Genomic DNA, 25,241 nt, shown 5'->3' with positions numbered 1-25,241 from the left:
AAAAGATGTTTTCATACATCTCATGGAAAGTTCCTCTGTAATCGGAAAGACAGTCACGTCAAAACCCACCGAGAGGTTACAGGAGGGTGTTAGATGTCCACGTAATAAACAATGGCATGCATAGCCAAATGCAAGGTCTTGTTCGGAATATGATCATACTTATGATGTCATCACATGGTGATCGTTAACCATTTTAAATTGATCAGTATTGGCAGATTAAGGACATTGACATGGTTATTAATTCATAACCATGCAATGCATTTGAGAGAAAATGAATCATTGCCACTTTGAACTAAATGTTTGTTGACATCAAGTGCGGTCCTATGCAATTGCTCCTTCACAAGTGCAGGTTCAGTATTGAATGGTGTTATTTTGACTCTGGCCCACAATCAATATTACAAGACATACCACATGGCTTGGTTTAGCATTCGGGTTAGCATTATGGTTAGGGTTAGGGTTGGGCATAGCGTTCTGGTAAAGCTTAGCGTTCGGGTTAGGGTTATCATTATGGTTATGATTAGGGTTGGGCTTAGCGTTCGGGAAAGGTTTAACGTTCGGGTTCGGGTCAGGATGGTGTCGAGGTAGCGCAATTACTTTTGAGCTGTCCAGTCTTGGTTTGATTCCCGACCAGATGATAAACTGTCAGAATGGTGTTTGTTGGGGAGGGCTTTGCATCACAAAGCATACCCAGTCCTCAGATGGGCATGAAGCCGGATTTCCGGATCATGACTTGGTGGGCGATAAAAATCCCACGGTGTCTATCACAAAGGCAATGCCATTGTATACTTGCACCCAGAACAAATTCCAAATTCATGGATTAATATACATATAGAGGGGCACTGTATTGGCACGCAAAGTGAATGATGCACCAATGGGCCAAACTCGTATTAAATCCGCCTCCAACATGTAGTGGCAAAAATAATATTTTGATTGTTACACCAGGGTTTCTCCCATTCACACTTCTCTCTGCTCTTCTCTAAAATAAGATGTCTCTTGTGGTATTGAGACTTGCGCAATAGCTATATTTCATGTACCATAAGTAAGAATGCAAGTATCTGATGAGTTTCCACTTCTCACCAAATGATGTTTCATACCTTTCTCAACCAGTTAAGTGATAACACTGAACAACAAATTTCAAAAATTTTTTTTTACTGGAGATGTGTAAAGTGATTAAGACTAATTTGGGTACGCTGATTTCAAAAATCATAACCGTTTTGCTGTATTACGTCAGGATTTTCAGGAACAGAAATATTCCCATTGCCTAGAAGTCAGGATTTCAATGAAATTTACATATGTCTTTAACATGTCTATTTCGTACAATTGTTGTTAACTTGTGTTATATTTCTTTCTTTCAGATAAAGATGAGTAGGCGTTCCTGTACCAATCATCCTGACAACTTCTGTTATGTCTGTGGTCGGTATACCAAAAAAGATCAACAGCGAAGTATATCTACAGCAGTAAAAATGAAGGCCGCCTACTTTCACTACTTCGGGTGTAAGGTGGGGGACCAAGAACAGAGCTGGGCACCACACATCTGCTGCACAAGCTGTCACACAACCTTGACTCAGTGGTTGGTGGGCAAGCGCGTGAGCATGCCATTTGCGGTGCCCATGATATGGCGTGAGCCGCAGAATCATCATGATGATTGTTATTTCTGCTGCACAAGCATCGCCGGCTTCAACAAGAAGAATAAAGGTCACATCAAGTACGCTGACTGCGTCTCTGCTCGTAAACCTGTGCCTCATGATGACGAGAACCCCATTCCAACACCTCCAGCTGATCAGAACATAGCTGTAAGCAGTGGTGAAGAGGATGGTGATGATGAACCTTTTGAACCCGACACTCAAGAATCACTCCTTCTGAACCAGGGAGACTTAAATGATCTTGTAAGAGATCTCTCGCTGTCAAAGGCGAAGGCAGAGCTGCTTGGATCAAGGCTGCAGCAGTGGAATCTACTTGAACCTAACACCAAGATATCCTTGTTCAGAGCACGTCACGGAGACATGGCTGAGTTCTTTGAGATGGAAGACACGATGACATTCTGCAGTGACATCAACGGTCTGTTGAAAGAACTTGGGTGTGATCACGATCCTGCAGACTGGCGCCTCTTCATCGACTCGGGGAAGAACAGCTTGAAGGCTGTTTTGCTCCACAATGGCAACGAGAAACCATCAGTCCCACTGGCTCACGCGTTCGGCATGACAGAGACCTATGAGACTATGCGGCAGCTGCTTGATTCCATCAAGTACAATGACTTCAACTGGCACATCTGCGGAGACTTGAAAGTGGTGGCGCTGTTGTTAGGGCTGCAGTCAGGCTACACGAAATACATGTGCTTCCTTTGTCTCTGGGATAGCAGAGACGACAAGAATCACTGGACGAAGAAAGATTGGGAAGAGCGAAAAGAGCATGTACCTGGTCGACACAACGTGAAGCATGTCGCCCTTGTCGACCCAGCCAAGGTTTTCCTTCCACCACTCCACATAAAGCTCGGCTTGATGAAAAGTTTTGTACGGGCAATGGATCTGAATGGGCGTGGGTTTTTATACCTCAAGGAAAAGTTTGGCAACACCTTGTCGGAGGCCAAGATCAAGGCTGGTGTCTTTGTTGGACCGCAAATCCGACAGATTATGAAGGACAAAACTTTTCCGACAACTCTAAACCCCAAAGAGCTGGCAGCGTGGAGGAGCTTCAAAGCTGTGACGGACAACTTCTTGGGGAACGAGCGCGCGGACAACTATGAAGAAATAGTGCAGCAGCTGCTGGAGTCCTTCAGGAAACTTGGCTCCAGGATGTCCCTGAAAATCCATTTCCTACACCAGCACCTGAACTTCTTCCCTGACAACTTGGGAGCAGTCTCGGACGAGCACGGCGAGCAATTCCACCAAGAGATTTCACTCATGGAGACGCGTTACCAAGGGCGGCACAACCCGAACGTGATGGGCGATTTCTGCTGGTTCCTGCATCGTGAAACTGACACAGAGCAGCACAAACGCAAAGCCAAATACCTAAAGCATTTTTAATTACATTCTAGTGGAGTTTTTCTGTAATTTCTATAATTTTGAAGCATTCATGATGAAATAAATGAATAAATGAATTTTTGTAAATTTCATTGAAATCCTGACTTCTAGGCAATGGGAATATTTCTGCTACTGGAAATCCTGATGTGATACAGCAAAACGGTTATGATTTTTGAAATCAGCGTACCCAAATTAGTCTAAATCACTTTACACATCTCCAGTAAAAAATTTTTGTTGTTCAGTGTAATCGAACAAATCTACAGATACTCGGATATGCTTTTTCACTATTATATCGAAGCACACATTAAATGTAGATAACGAATACAGTGTTTGCAGAAACATTTTCATCTCTGTTAAAAGTAACCCAACACACTGTATCAATCTTTACCTCTGTGATGCGTCCCAGATTATCACGACGTTTGGTGAGCGTCATGGAGGATGTAGTAACCACTGGATCGATGTCATAGTAAATCACACCAAACTTGCCAAACTGCTCAAGACGGCCTGTCACATCATCATAGCGAAAGAGGTCTATGGGTAATGGTTGCTCGTTCACGACTGCCTGCAGTCCCGTCACGCGGAGCCGCCCATCATAAGTGTACTCGAACCTTGCTGCCGCTCCTCCCAGGCCTCCGCAGCGTGACACTTGTCGTTCTAGAAGTGGTCCCATATACCTGAATCTCAAAGAGCACATGTTCTCGGGCACAATTTCATTTGGACTTTTTCCCATACCCTGAATTGGCCTCTCTATTGGTCTGGAAGGTGTGACAGTTACAGCATGCAGTAAACCGGAGCGCTCATCATAAGTGAAGGAAGCACGTGTTCCATCAAAGAGCACCTCTGACAGGTGTCCACGTGCTCCGTAGCGATAGAGCACACGCCGCCCCGTTCCTAGGTATGTTGCCTGCAGGAGGCGACCATTGTAGCTGTAGTCACGCAGCATGGGAGAAGCACTACCTGGGCCACGATGCTCATTGCGGTAGTATGACGGGGAACGACGTGTGCTCAGAATGTGTCGTGCCCCGTCAGGCATTGTAACTGAAGAAAGATGCTCAGTAGCGTCAAACCCAAACACATATTGCCGCTGACTTGGTAGTAGCAGCACAACAGCCTAGTGTAGAAGGAAACACTCATGTCAGGTCACATATTACATGATGACTACTTTCAATATAATCTATGGTAGTGCTGAAAATCTGTGCTAAATTACAAGTCCAATCTTAATCACCGAATGGTTTCTTAGTTTTACTTGAGGGAGTTTATATTTGTACCTGCTCCATGTAGGAGTACGTCCAAGTGGAGCCATCTGGAAAAGAACGTGATGTGAGTCGTCCACGAGCATCATATCGACGCCGCTCAGCAATGGATCCATGCTGCAGAACAGCCACGAGGCCACCTGGTGCATAGGACAGGTTCAAGGAGGTAAGGCGATCACCAGGGAGCCAGGCAGATGGCCGGCCGGCTTCGTCATGTTGGATGCGCAGAAGAAAACGACGATGATCATCATAGACCTTCTGGACGTGCTGGTCTCGATCATAATCAAGGGACAGAAGGTTTCTGTCATGCACCTGCCAAGTATGAAGATGTAACATGTAAGAGTGTGTTCTGCCAATTTACTTTCTGTCCAACTATATATATATATACATATATATATATATATATATATATATATATATATATATATATATATATATATATATATATATATATATATATATATATATACATATATATATATATAACTGCAAGTCTGTAATCTTCGACTCATAATGAGTCGTTATGATTCATCTTTACAAAAGTTTATAGTAAACTTGATGGCATCAATAAAAGAACACTTTAAAACCAATGGACTACTCTGAATGAATATGTATAATGTTGTCATGCCGGATTCTAACCACCGATGAACTGCCGGGCAGGTAGGGGATGAGAGGTCACCATGTCTGCCCACAATTTGCGTGCCGGTCAGTGGTTTAAAAAATATGCACTGTCCCAAAGCTGTCCTCCCAAATTTGATGGAGTGATGCCAGAGGACAACTTAGCATTTACTAATGGCATCTTATTATGCCGCTTCCCAATTTCCCACGTACTGCACGTGTTTATGTGCAGAATCAACTAACGCACTGCAGAGCCTCTGTTCTCCCAGTGACCACAAAACAAGTTCTCATTAACAAAGGATTTTTTACATGCTATATATAGGAGCAGTGGAGAAGGGAAAAGAACACGACTGGTGAAACAAATGAAGAAAGAATGAATCCTCATGCCCACAATGCCAACAACAGACTTATTTATCTAATTTTGTAGGCCTCTCTTTCACGATAGGACAAATAGAAGGAGAAGACGGGATACAAAAGAACCCGGTGGAGGTGACTGGGCCTCGCTCACATTCTTTTTTGGCACAGGAACGTGCTGGCTGCGGCTTTGAGGAGCTTTGCCCTGTGATCTCCCAGTTATGTCAGGGGCAGCGCACCACAAACAGCTGGAAACTATGCTGAGAGAGCTGCAGGATCACAGTGCCAAGAGAAATGAACATGGGTGGAGAGACTAGGAAGTCCCACAGAAAGCAGCTTCGGAGGTGGGGAGAGCAGGTGGGGGGACAGGAGGTCCAGGAGATGATTATCAGCAGGGAAAGGCTCTGCAGGATTTGGCCACCGGAAGAACAGCTACTCCAGACTGTGAGCTTCTGCCCATGGTGTGTTCTATTAACTCCCCGTGGGGCGGGGTCTAAGACTGCTCATGGTGCGCACATTGGCCACTCTCCAGGAGGAATTACCCCCACCTTCTCAGTCTCTGCCCATGGAAGAATCTGATAGCCGACCTCACTCATGGAGGCCACATGGAAACTGTGCTGATTTACTTTAATTTAAGGAAAACACATGATAGATTCCAATGGGGAAAACCCACGTGGAACACAAAGGTGGGGACATGGGGTTTAGAAATGAACATTTGGAAGGGAAGATGAAGATGACACTGCCTGCTACACACTTATTACACATGCTTATGCTGAACCTGTACTACGAAATAACTATAACAAACGATTCCTCTTTTACTCCCAAAGCCATTCCTAGAACAATATAAACAGATTTCAAACTTTGAACATTCTTGAAGGTGAGGAGAACAAAGATAAATGTATGGTACCAATTATGAAAATGATATTGTTACAGCCGTGGGTTCATTGTGGTTATCCGGTTCAAGTTACGTGGGTCATGTCAAAACGACTGCATCCACCAGTTCAGTTCACAGCCCCGAGCAAGTTCCCAGGCCCGTTTGCCATGTGACACTACCCGTTGGGACAATGGAATTAACCAGAGGGAGTGCTGATGGATGCCCGTGACTTATCTAATTTGGCCGAGCAACCTTTGGTCATCAGCGCGGTCTAAGGCAGGTTTAAACCGGCTCTCCAACCATTAACCTGCAATCACCCAAAACCACCAAAAGAATGCAGCCAGAAAAAGCGGAATCCAACCCCGAGACCAGATATATTTAATAACAAGCAAATGTTTGGGGGAAGCATTATATGAGGAAAAAATAATGAACCAATCACAATAAAAATGAATGATGCAACTAATAGTAAAAAAAATAAAATCACACGTTAACCCTTACCGATACACACGCTCTTGAGGTGGCCAATCACCCCTTAACCCCCGATACAAACCAGGTGAATGGTAGATTCCTTAAGTATTCCAAACTTTGGGCCCATTCAATCACAGAGCAAGAGATATACGTAGGGAATTTATGAGACAATGAGAGGAATGGTCAGCAAAACCAATGATGAGCCTGGTAAAACATCTGGTGGCAGATCGGTTCCATGGCGAACGTGCCATTGACTTTGTACAGAGGAGAGGAGAGGGTGCAGCTCTGTTCTGGCATGGTGCAATTCAGCTCACCAGGAGCAGGTGAGAAGCACAGTATCCTCTGCACTAATTTCATGGAGCGACTCTGAAATTCCTTCTCCCGGCACACCTGCCTATCCAATCATGCTTCTCTGCGGCTCCTTTGAGCAGTAAAGTTGCAGTACAATCAGGCGTTATCGACTTTTCTCAGCTCATTGAGTCATTGCAACATGCGTTAAAGCCATGTGCCATAACAAATTTTCCAAGCGCCTCCTGTGGTGATTTTAACCACTGTTTTGAGACTGCAGTTTCAACACCACCTGTGCATTCTCCGGTGGCATCTTATCCCTCAAAATTTTGTGTGCACTTTTAAAAAGAAACATTGAACAGATACAGAGGAAAAGAATATAAAAGAGCCAAAATTTCAGTGGGGGAAACAAACAGCAAGAGGTTAGGGAAAACAAACATCTATCTACACATTATGGTGACACATATCTAACCTCACAATTAATTACGTTATGCATATTCTAAACAAATATTAAGGAGTAACTGATATTCTACTCAACAGTTTTACCCTGCTAAGAGTCATTCACACAATAATATTTGAAGGTTTTATGTGATTTATTGATCATGGGGGACAGGTTTTGTCTATAGGTTGGGATTAACCTTCGTCGTAAGGATACTGTGGTATTAAGTAATGCATGTGTAACATGTGCAGAGATGATTGTAGATTCACATGACTGGGAGACACAGATACCTTTCATATGAGCAAGATTTGACATGCAGGATGAGAGTTAAATCACAATGTCAGGTTGGTCAATGTTGAGGAGTGACCAGATGACCATGTGAGCATTTGAAGACCACAGATTTGCAAGGCAGAGCAGAGAGGCCCAACATTACTTCAGAGATTCCTTATGGCAAACAATTTCAGTTCAGAAATGTGACGAGGATGAACATATTTGTTTAAACAATGGAAAATCATTTTTGAATATACGCATTGAAAGCATCATGTCCAGTTCAAGGAACACTTAATTAATTGATTCGGAATTTTGCAGTCAGCATCAGCTCTGTTTACAGGTGAATCCAATTTCACTGTTTGCTTTGCCAGGTGAATCACTGTTGCAGTGACAATAGTGGAGAATGAGACCGCTATGAAGGCAGGTTAGTGATGGCAGGTTATCGGTACAAAGTAATCACGGCAGGTTCTCGGTACAAAGTAATCACGGCAGGTTCTCGGTACAAAGTACATCTTGTTGATGGTGACATGGCAGGTTCTAGGTACAAAGTAATCATGGTGAAGCAAATTCCAATGCACTACAAAATAAAGGGGTTTTTTTGGAGGAGGACAATGCTTCAATACGGTTCTTCGTTCAGATACAATGTATATTGAGGAAACAAAACCTTGGAAATTTATCATATCTTAGACAAACTATAGTGGTGTATTTAAATAAGACATAGGGGTCCACACAATTGGCAAGTAGATAAAGCAACATTTGAGCATTAGATTCCCCTCCAAATGCAAAATATTCAATCCCATGAATATCCACAAGACTACTTGATCATTTCAATGATGTGGACCACGAGAAGTATAGCCTTTATATTGCATTGACACCATTTAAGGAAGTGAATGCTATTGGCCGCATATTGTTCGTTTCATGATCGCTCTTGGCATTAATTTGGTTTAATATTTCACAGATAGTGAGAAAACATCATATACAACATGCTGTATGGTTCTCAAATCATTAACAAAATAAAAATTTATATGAACACTTTCGTGATTGAATGACCAGAGTTTATGAGTTTTGGTAATACAGGAATGATTAGCGATTTCTTAAACTGCTGGACGAGCTGTTTCCCTTCACAATGAATTCAAATCAATAATCTCTTTGAAATTTTCAAAACACAAACACTTAAAGTGTGAGGAACAATAAATTGACATTTCATTTACCTTTTTTTCCATTCATGAGGAATAATTATATTTTCAATAATGGAGGGTATAAGCAAGATAATATCCTTGATTTGATTTGCAGTTTTTGCTTTCAAAATTGATTACCTGAACTGAGAAAAATGCTTTGCATTCAAACAACACTTTCAATATTGGCCAACTGTCAGCAAAACCAGCTGACACAAAGTAATCTATGCCTTTTATTTATTGAAGTACATTTTCACATTTGCGGGTGATTCGTTTTAGTAATTTCACATTTTGTGATTCTGTCAGTGTAAAACTATGATCATGAGCCAGAATACAAATCCAAAAAATGAGTATGACAGTTGCATGAGAATAAGCAGTTAAACCAGTGGTGGGTGGAGGCAGATGCAGCCCAACATCTCAAATCATACCTTGCTTGGGTAACAATATATACAATATATTCCTCTGTATTTTTTGAAGCCCAGCAACCGATCCCCCCTCCCCTGAGAAAAATGGTTGACCCCCGATCCCTCCTCAAAAAAATTGGCTTATTTTGGGTTAACCTTAATGGCCTGTTGACCTTAGATAACCTCAAATGTAATAGGTGTTAATCGGATGAAATTTGAGGATTTTAGAAAATTTGGCTCAAATTGGCCTATTGGCATATGTAGACCTTTTTGGTTGACCGAATTTTATTAAACTTCAATGCCAGACCATCGCAGGATCGGTGACATTAATCTCTGAAAATATCAAAATAATCGGTTGAGCAGTTTGGGCTGGAGGTGAGCAGACAAACACACAAACAAACAAACACACAAACAAACGGAGGAGATCAACATACTTGTCAAAAGTTTTTTTTCCAAGGAAAAAACAAATACACAAACAAACAAACAAGAAGATGTCGTGCAGAGCAGGACACTTGCAAAATCCACAAAACAAATTTGACCTCAAAAAATAATTGGTGGTTGAATTCAGAGACGTGAAATATAAATCCTCTTCAAATTTCAATTCAATCGGATGAAAATTGAGGATTTTAGAAATACCACCTCAGCTGTTGAGCGTTAGCCTATGTTGACCTTTTGGTCCATGTTGACCTTAATAATAATTAGCTAGTTGAATTCAGTGACCTGAAATATAAATCCTCTTCAAATTTCAAGACAATCGGATGAAAAATGAGGATTTCAGAAATACCACCTTCATAGTTGTTGCCCTTTGGCCTATGTTGACCTTTTGGTCTATGTTGACCTCAAAAATAATTGGCTGATTGAATTAATTGACCTGAAATATAAATCCTCTTGAAATTTGAGGATTTTAGAAATACCACCTTAGTTGTTGACCTTGGGACTATGTTGACCTTTTGGTCCATGTGGATCTCAAAAATAATTAGCTGGTTGAATTCATCGACCTGAAATGTAAATCCTCTTCAAATTTGAAGTCAATCGGATGAAATTTGAGGATTTTAGAAATCTCACCAAAGTTGGTGACCTTTGGCCTATGCTGACCTTTTGATCATTTCACCTCAAAAACAATAGGCTTCTTCCTTATGACAAACTCTACCATGTGGTGAAGTTTCGTGAAGATTGGTTTAAAATGGTGACCTGTAGGTGACAAACAGACAGACAGACAGACAGACAGACAGACAGACAGACAAACAGGCAGATAGACAGACAGATAGAAAAAACAAAATCGACTGACCAATATACTTGAAAAATCTTTGATTTTGCAAGTAACAAACACACAAACAAACAGAAGTGATCAACATACTTGTCCAAAAAAGAAAATTTTTTGCCAAGTAATAAATGCCCAAGACCAAGACCACAACACGAATGGCTTTAAAAAGATGGCAGGACTGAGCCAATCAGACAAGTGAGGGTTCCACAAGGTAGAAACAGAAAGTATGAGTCACCTGCAATCGGGATGTAAATATCTCATGTCAGAACAGCTGTACACACAAACGCACAACAAGGGCATTCTTTTTTTTTGTGTGTATATTGTCGAGGCTCACATGAGAGCTTACACACAACGCACAGCAAGGGGTGCAGGAGACAAGAGTGGCAGGAGAGGGAAGGACAAAACGCTGGGGAACAGAGATATTAGATCTGTGGAAGGGAGAGGGATGGGATGGGGAACACGGCGTATACAAGATGGACACCCGCCGATATATTTTCCCGCCTGCAGAAGCTGTCAGTTGCCGACAGACCGCCGATGAGTGAGGAAGTGTAAGTGAGCGCCGTCAGATTTTCGTTTTTGACAAAATGACGGAAAAACTTGAACAACGCTACTGCATCAAATTTTGTGTAAAGCTTGGCGATTCCCAAGTGGAAAACGATCCGCAAGATTCAACAGGCCTTCGGGAACGAAGCAATGGGCACCACACAGATAAAATAGTGGTACAACCGCTTCAAAGATGGTCGCACGTCAGTGGAAAGTGAAACACGTTCTGGTAGGCCCTCAACATCCCGAAATGAGATAGTCATTGACCAAGTGAGGACCCTGCTGATGCAGGATCATCGAATCACGATCAGAGAACTTGCAGACGAGGCGGGCGTCAGCATTGGATCCGTTCATTCCATTGTGACTGAGGATTTGGGCTTAAGGAGAATCTCAGCGAAGTTCGTGCCAAAGCTGCAAACGATCGAGCAGAAGCAACTCCGTTTGGAGATCACACAGGACATGCTGGAGACTGTGAACAGCGATCCCAACTTCTTCAACACAGTGATCACTGGCGATGAGACCACAGTGATCCGTCATTTTGTCAAAAACGAAAATCCGACGGCGCTCACTTACACGTCCTCACTCATCTGCGGTCTGTCGGCGACTGGCAGCTTCTGCAGGCGGGAATATATTCACGCATACGGATGAGGATCGCCGACATACGTGCACCAAACCACGCCTCCCTCGCTTCATTTGTTTACGCACGAAAAATTAAGGTTGGATACTTTTTGAACACACCTTGTGTGTATATATATATATATATATATATATATATATATATATATATATATATATATATATATATATATATATATATATATATATATATATATATATATATATATAATCCAAGCCAACTGGGTGTAGTTGATTCGGTGAGAGCTGATTGGGTATTCACTCCACTCACAGGTGAGAGATGTGGGTGGATCTTTCTTCACATAAATAAATATACAAATATATGTGTGTGCGTGTGTGTGTGTGTGTGTGTGTGTGTGTGTGTGTGTGTGTGTGTGTGTGTGTGTGTGTGTGTGTGTGTGTGTGTGTGTGTGTGTGTGTGTGTGTGTGTATATAAATGGAATAAGATCGGGGTGGTTGGGATAATAGTTTTTAAACAGAAGAAAGGCACAATGGCACATCCAACCAAAAAAGTGACTTGATCTACTCTCCCAATTTAAAGTTATAAGCAAAAGCAGACCTGTTCTCAGGCAGCGTTTCACCCGCTTCCCAGTGTGCTTCCTCTGGCCATTAGATTCCGAGTCTTTGCTGGTGTGTCCGGATTGAAGATCACAAGTAAAGGATCGTGGAGTCGTCAACCATGAGCAAAACCATGGTGGACTACTCCACGATCCTTTACTTATGACGTGAATGTATAATAAATAGTTATTAGCACAGTATGTTTGAGATGTCGAGGCAGGGTGTAACAACCAAAGAGGTGCTGAATTTGAGCCCTCCAAAATATTAGCAATTCCAGTATCACAGGATAACTCTCATATCATTGACCACATTATAAACGTTTGAGTAAAAATCGTTTTGCTGCAATAAAAGACATCTTAAAATAATATTCACATCTATCCCCACCCTCAGACGTCGACCAAGGAGGACGACTCTTCCCTCTCGCTGTTCTTTGCGCAACCTCCACTCAGCCAGGGATCCTGGTACAGTCCCAGGAAAAGAGAGATTTCGACGAGCGGCTCCAGGTGTCAATGACCCTCCCAGCAGGTGTGGTTCTGTGTGCAGTTGTGTTCGCAGGCCATTGGGGTAGGAAGCGTCCACGCCACCATCCCAACCCAGCTCGTAATGCCAGACTGCCTCACCTGCATCAAGGAGACAGTTATTGGCACGAAGAAGCAGATACAGTAAATTGCACCAACAAATTATAAATGAGCATGTCATTAATAACAACCTATTCTCAGTAGATATATTTGCAAATCGATAATACACACCATCACTCAAAATGGTAGTGTCCATTTAGCTCAAAGTTTTATCAGTCTTAAGCCTATTCCACACATGAGTGTTGGAGACCATCGATTCGATTGCATAATGACCATTCACTTCCTAAATTATTTTCCAGCAGTTTGTTGCATCACTCCAATGATATCCAATATCTTTGATGTGTATAATGTGACGTCAAGTTATTGGCGTGTTGTGCAATGAACTCGTGACATAACCCTATCTGTTATGGCAAAGAAATCCATTGAAAGCTTGTACTTTTATCTATCAGATAGCTTGGAAGTTCCTTGTTCATGGAAATAATTGATTATTTGGTTGATGAAAACTTTATTTTTGGAATAAAAAGAGTAGAATGACTGAAACTTTATAACGTTCTTTGTAATTTAAAATTTGAGGATTTCACATGCTGAGAATGGAGAAGTAGTAATCAAGAGAAGTGCAAGATCCAGGTGCAGATCCATGATTTTACGCAGATCCATGATTTTAGGTTGGGGGGGGTCGGAGGGGAAACAATTTACATTGCTCTGAAAACATAATCCTGCTTGCAGAGCAAGGGGAACATTTTTTGTGGGTGTTCCTTTTTGTCATTAATCCTAAAGACTATTTTAAATGCAGACAAACAACGCTCCAATATACTTGAAATGAAGTCTTCTTATGAAAAAAACTTTTGCCCAAAACTCAACATTTATTTTAATTATGGTCTCATTTACTCTCATCATAAAAATCCAATTGAATGAAAAGCAGACATTGCACATAATGAAACAAATGACAAAATTATCAAAACAAATCAATGTCTCTGACATACTGAACAAGGTTTGACATAGAAGTGACCTTCAGAATTATGGGTTTGCCATCAGCTGAACATTTTCCTTCATCATCTGGACCATGTGAATCACTCATAACAAAGCTTTCTTCTCCAACACATTCGATGCCTATTGTATTCTTTGGAGAATTTCCCACGGTCAAAAAGTTTGTTCTTGAGTCTTAAAAACACAGACTGAGTGGTGAATTCAAACAGAATGAGAGGGACTATGGATTATCTGATACCTGGGATACCATTCTACATCTTGGTTCATGAATGGTTAGGAGAAAAGAAGCATCTCCGATGACAAGTGATTCCAGTAATTCGTTAATCATCAAGTATTCACCATGGGAACAAACTGAATGATACAAATCAGTTCCACGTTGAATGCTGCAGTCAACATCAGCTGTGGTCGAAGGAATATCGGGGATCCCACATTCTGAGACCACATCTTCGGTTATATACACCTTAATACAAATGAAAACTAGAAGGGCACTTTGACAAATGAAAACGACATCGTGAAGTCGTCAGATATGCCTCTGTCCACCTTATTACATCATCATAATACTTGCACCAAGTTTGATTTTAATGAATCCCGATTCAAAATATTAAATAATTCTGGCTGCCGGACCATGCGTCCAATCAGGTTGAAATTTAAAATGTATATTCCCCATGATTACTTGATCATAATTGTGACGTTTCACATCGATTGATGAAGTGATTTAAGAGAAATATATTTTTAAAAGATTATTATTAAAGGTTCATTCTTTAAAAAAAATCATAGCCGCCAAACCATGTGTCCTATGACGTCATAGGTAGATAACTTTTTGTTCCTCATGGATAGGCGATCATACCTGTAAAAATTTTGTCTCGATCTGTTCAGTCATTTCAGAGAAGAGGATTTTTGAAGGTTTTTATGTTGAAAACAATATGGCTGCCAAACTACATGACTGATGACGTCATCAATTTTTCCTCACATCCAATTTAGCCCGAAATGACCCTCAAAAATGTTCATATTAATCGGATAAAGCGTTTGACGTCTATTATGACATCATAACAAAGCCGTCTATGACATCATCAAAAAATCATATTTGTTTCCCATGGGGAGTATATGCCATGTGCCAAGTTTTTTTTTTATTTCCCATTGAGCAGTTTTGGAGATAAAGAGTTCCAATTTTTTTCCCCTTTTTTCCAACATGGCTGACAAACCACATGGCCAACGATGCCATAATTATCATTAACCCATTCTACATGAGTAGTCACAACTTAGGTGAAAATTTTGTGTCAATCGGATAAGTAGTTGCAGAGAAAACAGATAAAATTAGCATGGATGGACATACGAACCGGATGGATGGACAATCAAAACAAATAATTCCTCTGCCACCTTCGTCAGCAGAGGCATAAAAGTAGGACCACGTGTCCTGAAGCTCACCTGGATCAGGAGCAACAGTCACTCAAACCCCCCTTAACAACCCTCGGACCCTCATTTTTTTTTAATGCTGTGAACAACTTTAGTACATCACGGGTGATGAAAGTTGTGGTCAAGATTCATCGAAATCCTGTGTGTAGTTTCGGAGAAGAGAGCAAATACCTATTTGGGGGGTGGGGGGGGAGGGGTGTCAGGTGCACTCCCACCCCCTGGATCGACCCTGGAGATCTGTTTCGAATTTGTTTTGATAAAACCTTAAATCTAGGTTGGAATGTCAGGGTTCATGTCTAAATTCCAAGCTCATGATATAAAGAACCAAGGTTCACCTGATTGTCCATTGTCGATACTAATGTCCTTGTAATTCATCTGCAAGTACATGTACACTGATGTACATTCATGTGCAGCTTTGCCTTTACTTCACACCTCTGGTTGTTTCAGAAGAGGGATTGTAATTGCCTCCATTATTGGGCACACTTAGCTAAATTTCCAATACATATGTTCTGAACAGCTTACAACGATTGTGGAAGGTGCATATAATTAATTCGCCATCACCCATCCATCCCACAATAATTGCATTTTGATGAACATGGTTGGAAAGGGAGAAGGAATCCGATGTTTTTTTTTTTTGCAAATCATCTACCATCAAGAGGTGTCTTTATTTTTATTTATTTATTTATTTTTCGAGATAAGTCCATCAGACTTCGAGAGGCATCTTTAGCATATGTTCTTTACTCAATGGAAAGCATTTGCTCAAAAAGCCACAAGGCAGCTCAGCATCACACAAAAGTTTTGCACACAATGACAGTTAGTATAACTTGATCACGTGTTGCAATCATGATCACCCATTGTGAGTTCAGTATTTTGTGGAAAAATGTGCCAAATATTGAGTTGTTCCAAGAAAACAGGAGGGGAATGAGGAAGAAGAGGGAGACACAAAACTTCATTATCATAAGGAGGACAAGGAGTGCAGGAGAATGGCCTGCACTCATAAATAACTTGAGAGAAGAGTACGGGACGACAGACTCGTAGAGGTGATTTCACAAGTATGAAAAGAAGACAAAGAAGTGGAGGCAAGATAGCTTAAGCTTATACTTTGGTGGGTAACAAGGACCTCGTTTCTGGATGTGTGCGTGACCGAAGAGAGCTTGGCGGGGATGGACATTATAAAACGCATGATGCAGCACAACCATAAAAGACATGGTTCCTGTGTGTAATGATCAAAGAGCAGAACAAGCAATGTGATCTACAACAAGGATACCATAGGAGAGAGCGTGAGAGGGGTGACCATGAGGGTGTATTGGCTTTCACTGTACATAAACATGTTTTTTTACATGTGATGTCATGTACTGTATTTCTATGTTCTTCCTGCAAATCAAAATGGTGGAACAGTCTTTTCAAACATGGGCTTAAAATTGAACTTCTCGAACTAACACTCATCACATATTTACTCTACATTTACAATTAGAGTTTATCCCCCAAAAATGCTGTGCAGCAGTCTTATAGAAATAGCTCTGAGTCCCATAGAAAATTATAGGTATGGAACATCGATACACAACTTAACACAATTGTTCATAAATAATTTAGGACAGACCCATTCCGTGGTACGGTCTTCCAATTCCTTATAATCCCGCTTATGCTCTTTGAGCTTCTCATGGCAATGAGCGAGTTATTAATCCCTTTAGACTTCAATTCTCATGACAAATTTACAAAACAACGTCATGACGTCTCATCAACCGCAACTGCTGCTGCACAGATTCATCAGACCAGAGTGCAATGAAGTGCAGACCATGTTTGACGGTCTCAGCGAAGTTGGTCTCATAACCCACTGTGCCCTGGTCATTGGCCAGGTGTATCAGAGCTCCCCTTTTCAGCCTGCTCATTACAGTGTCAGAGATGATGTGGCAACAAAGCCTGCCTGCACAGAAAGGCGGTGTAACGAGCATATATAGTCTGTGGGTGTTGATCTCTACCACCAGCACTTCTAAGGGAGCATACTAAGAGGCTGGCCATTAGCCAAAACTGGGGAATAATGCTGCATCATGCTTCAGATCATTGCTTTCTCTTGTTAAGGTCGGTTGTATTTTCAGGTGGAGAAGGAAAGATGCTCTCTGGCAATTTCTTCACAACTTGATGGGCCTAATGGCAACCTTATTCTCCTCCTCCTATCCCTCTATTGAAGTTCCTTAAAAAGGAACTCATATGATAAGTGAAGGGCTGGGGGCAGGGGGTGGGGGTGGGAAGTGATAAACCACATACAGATACAAGTGTTACATTACAGAGGGAGAGAGGTGGAGAGAGGTGGGGAGAGAGAGGTGGGGGGAGAGAGGTGGGGGAGAGAGGTGGAGGGAGAGAGGTGGAGGGAGAGAGGTGGAGGGAGAGAGGTCGAGGGAGAGAGGTCGAGGGAGAGAGGTGGAGGGAGAGAGGTCGAGGGAGAGAGGTGGAAGGAGAGACGTCGAGGGAGAGAGGTGGAGAGAGGTGGAGAGAGGTGGAGGGAGAGAGGTGGAGGGAGAGAGGTGGAGAGAGGTGGAGAGAGAGGTGGAGGGAGAGAGGTGGAGGGAGAGAGGTGGAGGGAGAGAGGTCGAGGGAGAGAGGTCGAGGGAGAGAGGTCGAGGGAGAGAGGTCGAGGGAGAGAGGTCGAGGGAGAGAGGTCGAGGGAGAGAGGTCGAGGGAGAGAGGTCGAGGGAGAGAGGTCGAGGGAGAGAGGTCGAGGGAGAGAGGTCGAGAGAGGTCGAGAGAGGTCGAGAGAGGTCGAGAGAGGTCGAGAGAGGTCGAGAGAGAGAGAGAGAGAGAGAGAGAGAGAGAGAGAGAGAGAGAGAGAGAGAGAGAGAGAGAGAGAGAGAGAGAGAGAGAGAGAGAGAGAGAGAGAGAGATTTTGGAAGAAAGCTGAAATAAAACAGCAGCATCACCACCTGATGGACAGTTAGGTCTATCAAAGCAATAAGAAATTTAACCAGGTCGGGAAACAAGTGAGTCAAGGACATCAGGATAGAGATATGATTCAGTTAGTCATACATTATCTGAAGATGTTATAACCATCTGAACAACTATATAATTACGGTTAGCATGAAGGACCAATAAACAATCGGAAAACAACCACCGGTATGTGTAGAAAAAGGAATAGAAAAGTTCAAATGGGACGTTGTTTGTAACTTACCTTGTTGTAATGTGTAGCTTGCCCCATCCAAAGAAAGATTTGAAGTGATAGCCAAGTCCTTGTCATCTGCATCCGATGATTGTACCCGCACACGGTAACCACCATCTTGTATGTCTGCAGACAAACTCACCATGTTTCCTGCTGGGTAGGTTGCATTCTGTAGATGTCCAGTTGAGTCGTAACTGTACAGAACACAAATGAAGAAGGTAACATACTGCTATACTATCTGGTTTGAGCTGAAAACCTGGATTGATGTTTGGGGAGTCAACAAATCAGGCAAGAACTCATAATTCTGGGTCTTGCAATCTATGGAATAAGACAGAACCATTTCACATCAGCCTTTTATCAGTGGCCAATGCAGCTTTGGTAATGCAAACAATTCAATAGGTATCTTTAGTCCTTTAAATGTGAACACAGCTTTTGTGGAGGACATTTCTGAAATCTGAAAGCAGCGGCTGTGGGACGTGTTGGGACGTTAATTATAGGCTCACCAATAATGACCACAAAATCCTAAAGGAGAGAGAAGCAAATTATGCAAGGTATGGCAGAAAAAGACACACCTGTTGTGAGTGAACAGGTCTGCCCAACAGGATATTAAATGTCCCCTCAGTCATTGTTAATATAATCTTGTGTCTCATGACTTTTGGTGGCATAGCATAGACACAAACTGCTGAAAAGCCTGACATAATGATAAACAACCTACATATGGTGTTACGGTAGTGATCAGGGGCGTAGCTCGTGGTCCAAAAGCGATAAGGCGAAAAGAGGTGAACTTGGTTGATGTGGCGGTGCGCGTAGCGCAGCATTGCGAGCGCCAATGGCGTGAAGCCATTATGGCGAGGGGTCTGGGGGGCGCTCAAGGCCCCCAAAAGCCAATGCATTTTTGATGCCCAGAAACCTATTGTTGGCTAATTTCAATGCTCAAAATGGGAGCTCAGATGGCCAGATCATATTTCAGGAAATGAGCGACGAGGCAACTGCCTCGTCTGCCTCAGCCTGGCTACACGGGTAGTGATGCTGGATCATCACATAATACCATAGTCAGAGCAAATCAAACTTACACAGCAGGTGTACATAATGTGCAACATGCCCAATCCACAGTTAGATATGTTGGTTGGTAGCCTCTTCCATTTGTTGGGAATATTGGTTGGTAGCCTCTTCCATTTATAAGGTACTAGTACGTGCCCGTAAAAAAAAAAATAATAATAATAAAAAAATAATAATAATAATAAATAAATAAACCACACAGGCCGTTTATTGGCTCTCACGTGCCCGTACGTGCGTGACCCGGAAGTTCGATATTATTCGCAGTTACCATTATTCGCAATTTATTTTTAATACCCAATTATTCAATTAGCGCCAACGTATTTTACCTTTTCGCAATGTCGTGGGCAAGGAAAAACAAAAAGAGAAGAGAAGAGAGAGAAAAAAAATTACTTCCTGGTTCGGAGCATACCAGCACTCTGATGTTCCCGAAATTTATACACCGTCTAATATGAAAACGATCATAACTTGGGCCATTGTGTTTATCTATAAATGCGCATAAGAAATCGAGAAATTATTAGAATACACGAAGTCATCACTCTCCGGAAGCCCGTACGTTGTAACTCGTAATGGGGAATGTGGCTGTGCTTCCCTTCCCCATCGGCCACGCCCACGCAACAACGTGTCTTGTCATTGGTTGGGTAAATAAATGGCCATAACTTGGGAAGCACTTGTCCGATTAATATCAAACCTTGAAAAGGCACATCCTCAGATCCCCAGCAATATACCTGGCAAGTTTCAAATAGATCGGACCAGAGGTTGTCGAGAAACAGCGGTCACACACACACACACACACACACACACACACACACACACACACACACACACACACACACACACACACACACACACACACACACACACACACACACACACACACATTGCTGGAATTATAGATAGATATTTGGTGGTAGCCTCTTCAATTTGTTTGGGATGTTGGTTGGTAGAGTCTTCTATTTGTTAAGGATGTTGGTTGGTCGACTCTTCTATTTGTTCGCTATGTTGGTTGGTAGCCTCTTCCATTGTTTGGGAAATTGGTTGATCACCTCTTCCATTTGTTAGGTATGTTGGTTGGTAGACTTCTATTTGTTAGGGATGTTGGTTGGTAGACTCTTCTATTTGTTAGGGATGTTGGTTGGTAGCCTCTTCTATTTGTGAAGGATGTTGGTTGGTAGCCTCTTCCATTTGTTAGGGATGTTGGTTGGTAGACTCTTCTATTTGTTAGGGATGTTGGTTGGTGGACTCTTCTATTTGTTGGGGATGTTGGTTGGTGGACTCTTCTATTTGCTGGGGATGTTGGTTGGTAGCCTCTTCCATTGTTTGGGAAATTGGTTGATCGCCTCTTCCATTTGTTAGGTATGTTGGTTGGTAGACTCTTCTATTTGTTAGGGATGTTGGTTGGTAGCCTCTTCTATTTGTGAAGGATGTTGGTTGGTAGCCTCTTCCATTTGTTAGGGATGTTGGTTGGTCGACTCTTCTATTTGTTAGGGATGTTGGTTGGTCGACTCTTCTATTTGTTAGGGATGTTGGTTGGTGGACTCTTTTATTTGCTGGGGATGTTGGTTGGTAGCCTCTTCCATTGTTTGGGAAATTGGTTGATCGCCTCTTCCATTTGTTAGGTATGTTGGTTGGTAGACTTCTATTTGTTAGGGATGTTGGTTGGTAGACTCTTCTATTTGTTAGGGATGTTGGTTGGTAGCCTCTTCTATTTGTTAGGAATGTTGGTTGGTAGACTCTTCCATTTGTTAGGGATGTTGGTTGGTAGACTCTTCTATTTGTTAGGGATGTTGGTTGGTAGACTCTTCTATTTGTTAGGGATGTTGGTTGGTAGACTCTTCTATTTGTTAGGGATGTTGGTTGGTAGCCTCTTCTATTTGTTAGGGATGTTGGTTGGTAGCCTCTTCCATTGTTTGGGAAATTGGTTGATCGCCTCTTCCATTTGTTAGGTATGTTGGTTGGTAGACTTCTATTTGTTAGGGATGTTGGTTGGTAGACTCTTCTATTTGTTAGGGATGTTGGTTGGTAGCCTCTTCTATTTGTTAGGGATGTTGGTTGGTAGCCTCTTCTATTTGTTAGGGATGTTGGTTGGTAGCCTCTTCCATTTGTTATGCATGTTGGTTTGTAGCCTCTTCCATTTGTTCGGAATGTTTGTTGGTGGCCTCTTTTAATTGGCAGTGGTTAGGATTGCCAACCCAACTGCCTCCATGTCAGGCTTTGTTTGAAGCCAAACCAAGGTGTGGTGTAAGACTGTACATGTGATTATGTGATCACCACATGATAATATGTCACTCAATGATTCGAGAAAATTCAAAATGCAGAAGGCGTCAGTTACAGACGTACATGTTGCTTTATACTCATCACGACATTCCGATGATAAATTAAAAATACAGTACATCTCAAGTGATTTTATTATGACAGAGCATCAAAGTCTTCCTTTGAGGCTAGCTAACGATGACAAATCCACCAACAAGGGGAATGAAGATCCATGTAGACCTGGCCATCTTGTGAAATTGGCCATACGTGCGCGGTTCCTGTACCATCTCCACTCACCACAACCGCACACCAACTAGACTGGAACTATTCATTAGGCACACCATGATGATGTCAGATGTTTAATTGGGAGAGTTGGATCAACAGCACCTTGACGTCACGATATAACATCATTGTGTTTACATTTCAAAAGGTCATTGTGACTGCACTTCTTGCCTTGATTCATGTGGCCATGTTGGCCGACTGTTGAAAATATGAAAAGATATGGCCATGACTAACGGCTCACACAAACTAGCCAGTTATTTGCATTTATAAGATGTGCAGTAGTGTTTGTGGGTCTAGGAACATGGAACGAATACAGGCTTCCCCTTTTCACAAATTTCAGGTAATTTAAACCAAAGTTGGTGTGAAAGTGTGATTTTCGGCGGTTTATCCACCAGATAACAAACATGACATTCACATTCTCAAACATGAATGGCACAGTCTTTGGTCTTGGTCGATCGCTCCGCAGCGCACCATTTTAAACTGACCAACTGGCTTGGAATCGACAAAATGCCAACTGGAGAGTACAATCGATGAATCGCACCCTGGACAAAATCTACAAATTTCTGTTCTGACCTACAGGGGACACCACATCAACTGCACAGCTGTGCTCCTGAGCGATGATGCAACCAGCAGCCACATGCAGCACATGAGAGTGGAAAAGAAGACAGTTGGCTCCCTGAATGCACTCATATATGGCTGTTGTTGGTTTGCAGAATGTGAATAATGCAATATAATTAAATTGTCCGTGCTTCTGGCACATTATAAAGGCCACAGACTTACTGACCCAATTTTTTTTAATTACCCGCATCTTGGCTCGGCATGAAATGCAATGTCACTGTAATCACAGGCCAGATATGTCATGTTCCAGCAGGCTGAGAGTGCCCCTGGAGGACAGCAACATCTGTGGCCTGCACATACTCGATGAAAGATTATCTGGAACAAAGGCTGCCACAGATGTACCAAACATATGAGCACAATTTTAGGCCCATTATCTTTGTGCCTAAAAAGAAGTGCTTGTGCAAAGTGGCTTGCTAAGTTACTTTCACGTCACCAATTTGTGAACAGCCCAATATGTTCAGTAAGTATGACGTATGAAGAGGTTCATTCAATTTTATTATATTCGGGCAATGTGGACAATTATCATTGTTGACAATGCATGCCCATGAGAACATTTTTGTGGAATATATGACAACAAAAAAAAATTAGAACGAAGCTCAAACTCACTCGTAAAAGGTGGGCCAACCACTGCTGTCACTGATGCTCGCGAGTAGACCACCACGTCCATGGTAAGTGAAGAGAGCCAGCTGCCGAGCACTACTCTCCAGGGACTGAAGCTGCTTTCCACTCTCTGTGCTGAACAAGAGTTCACTGAGTGTGCCGTCTGGTGAGAGGAGGCGAACCATCGTGCTGTCACTCGCCCGTTCCACTCTCAGTTCATTGCTGTGCATATCCGTTAGGCGTGATAGGCGTGGTTGGCCCCTCTCGCCTAACTCGTAGCTCAGGTTGACGAGAGGCATTCCGGAATGCAGGGCCAAGGTACGAATATGTAAACCTGCGCTGTTGAACTCATACAGCTCTCCACGCGCTGGGGCAGCTATGCTGTACAACCCATTAGGGTCCGCCTGAGGACGAGCCTTGCGCACACTGCGTACTCGTGCATTCCACAGGTCAGCCACAAAGAGTGTTCCATCTGGGCAAGATGCTAAGGCAACAGGTCCATTGAGCCATGCATCTCGTGCAAAACCTCCATCACCTCCAAAGCAGGGTGGACAGTTGGGAGAGTCTTGCGTACTGCAATCGCAAGTCGGCGGTCGTACCGCTCCGGCAAGTAACGTTACATGGCCATCAGGAGTGACATGACGAACACGGTGGATGCTGCGTTCATCAGACTCAGCGACAAACAGGTCACCAGTGGAGGAAAGTGTGAGGGCTACCGGTACCTGTAGCAGTGGTAGTGATAGTGGAGAGGTGGTAGCAGCAGGTCGTGCCTGGCAATGCGCTGGATGGCCAGCTATCAAACGGGCCCATCGCCCATGTGCCAAGCGAAGGACGACTGATCCATCGAGTATGTACAGTGAGTCATCAACAGGATTGACCGCAAGGCCTGTTGGCCATTCCAAATGTACCTGGAAGAAAAGCACAAGACAAATGAGGGCATTGATGCACCGGTGCACTTTAGTCCCAACTAATGTATTGCTCGGGTTTGATGAACGCAAATCTTAGAGTGACGAGAAAAAAAAGATCCATATTCACCAGTCCAACTGATGCGGAAACTTTTATTGTATTTTGATCAACTTTTTCTTGGGTCTTACGGTCTCATTTCATATTGGTCTTGTTTCTTTTCACAGTCTTATTTCACATTGAAAATGCCACTCATTCAATTACACTCAACTTAACAATTACAATTTAACACAATTTAACACAATTAAACTAATCAACACAATTAATTTCAATTAAAACAATTAATTCTAACGAACACAATTACATTTCACAATTTAACAACTGTTATGTTTACCGTCAAACTATAAAGACAAGGTTTTGAGGATTAACTTTGCAAAAGTTTGTTATCCCCACAGTTTTTGAAAAAAAACAATGGAATATTGTAATCGGATCTGTCTGACTGTCCGTCCGTCTGTCCGTCATGCTATCTCCTCCTAAGTGGTTGTGAAAAAAATTCACTAAACTCCGTAATTAAGATCACCATGTGGCAAGAAGGTATGGGAGCACTATAATTTATTTTGTGGCCCTGCTCTCTGGGGAAAGGTCAAAAGATCAAATACCCAAAAATGCAATTACTGACACATTTTAAACATTTTCAAATGAAGCTTTTGAGATCAACTAAATTTCCTCCAATGGTATCTCATGTTTTTTCATTATCTCTATTAGTTTGTCATGTTAAACTCTGTAGAAGGCCTTTGTGTCGTCTGGAAAATATACAAATAACTTTCTATATCTTTGTATCACTCCTTTGGTTAACATCCTCAGTTTGCATGTACCATCCCCTGTTCCCTTTCCCTTTCTGAATCCCACTTTGTTGTTGCTCAGACACTTTTCTATTAATGGTGATATCCTCCCTTTCATCAGGTGTAGTAATACCTTCAATGCGCGTGAGATTAAGCTAATTGATTGATGTTCACAACATTCTGGATGTGGATGGCCATTGGATCACAAGGAGCTCCTCTGCCCTTCGGCATTTTTTGTATTTAATTCTGCTGAGTGTCCATGTCCATACACCCTCCCACACTAGGGGATATTGCGTGGGGAGCCAGTTTAGTCACTGACACTCAACCACGAACAGGTTAGAACCGGTTTACATGGTACCCATAGCAAGTTACAATCTGATCTGTCTTGCCCTGA

At 42.4% G+C, this 25,241-nt stretch overlaps 1 protein-coding gene across 6 annotated transcripts in view; it reads right to left on the bottom strand.

The window, feature by feature from the left end:
* The window catches only part of LOC147010863 (teneurin-3-like), a 417,211-nt gene that overhangs the window by 44,511 nt on the left and 347,459 nt on the right, over positions 1 to 25,241 (bottom strand). For all 6 annotated transcript variants that reach the window (XM_085858959.1, XM_085858958.1, XM_085858960.1 and 3 more), the window contains 5 exons: positions 23,109 to 24,010; positions 18,306 to 18,487; positions 12,549 to 12,784; positions 4,289 to 4,585; positions 3,409 to 4,131 (listed from right to left, as the gene is read on the bottom strand). In XM_085858959.1, the coding sequence (XP_085715085.1) occupies positions 3,409 to 4,131; positions 4,289 to 4,585; positions 12,549 to 12,784; positions 18,306 to 18,487; positions 23,109 to 24,010 (2,340 nt within the window). The remainder of the gene's footprint in view (positions 1 to 3,408; positions 4,132 to 4,288; positions 4,586 to 12,548; positions 12,785 to 18,305; positions 18,488 to 23,108; positions 24,011 to 25,241) is intronic.

Source organism: Eptatretus burgeri, chromosome 16 (genome assembly GCF_056783735.1).
Source record: "Eptatretus burgeri isolate ZD-2024b chromosome 16, Ebu_testis_v1, whole genome shotgun sequence".
Taxonomy (NCBI): Eukaryota; Metazoa; Chordata; class Myxini; order Myxiniformes; family Myxinidae; genus Eptatretus; species Eptatretus burgeri.
This window is presented reverse-complemented; position numbering and strand designations above follow the sequence as displayed.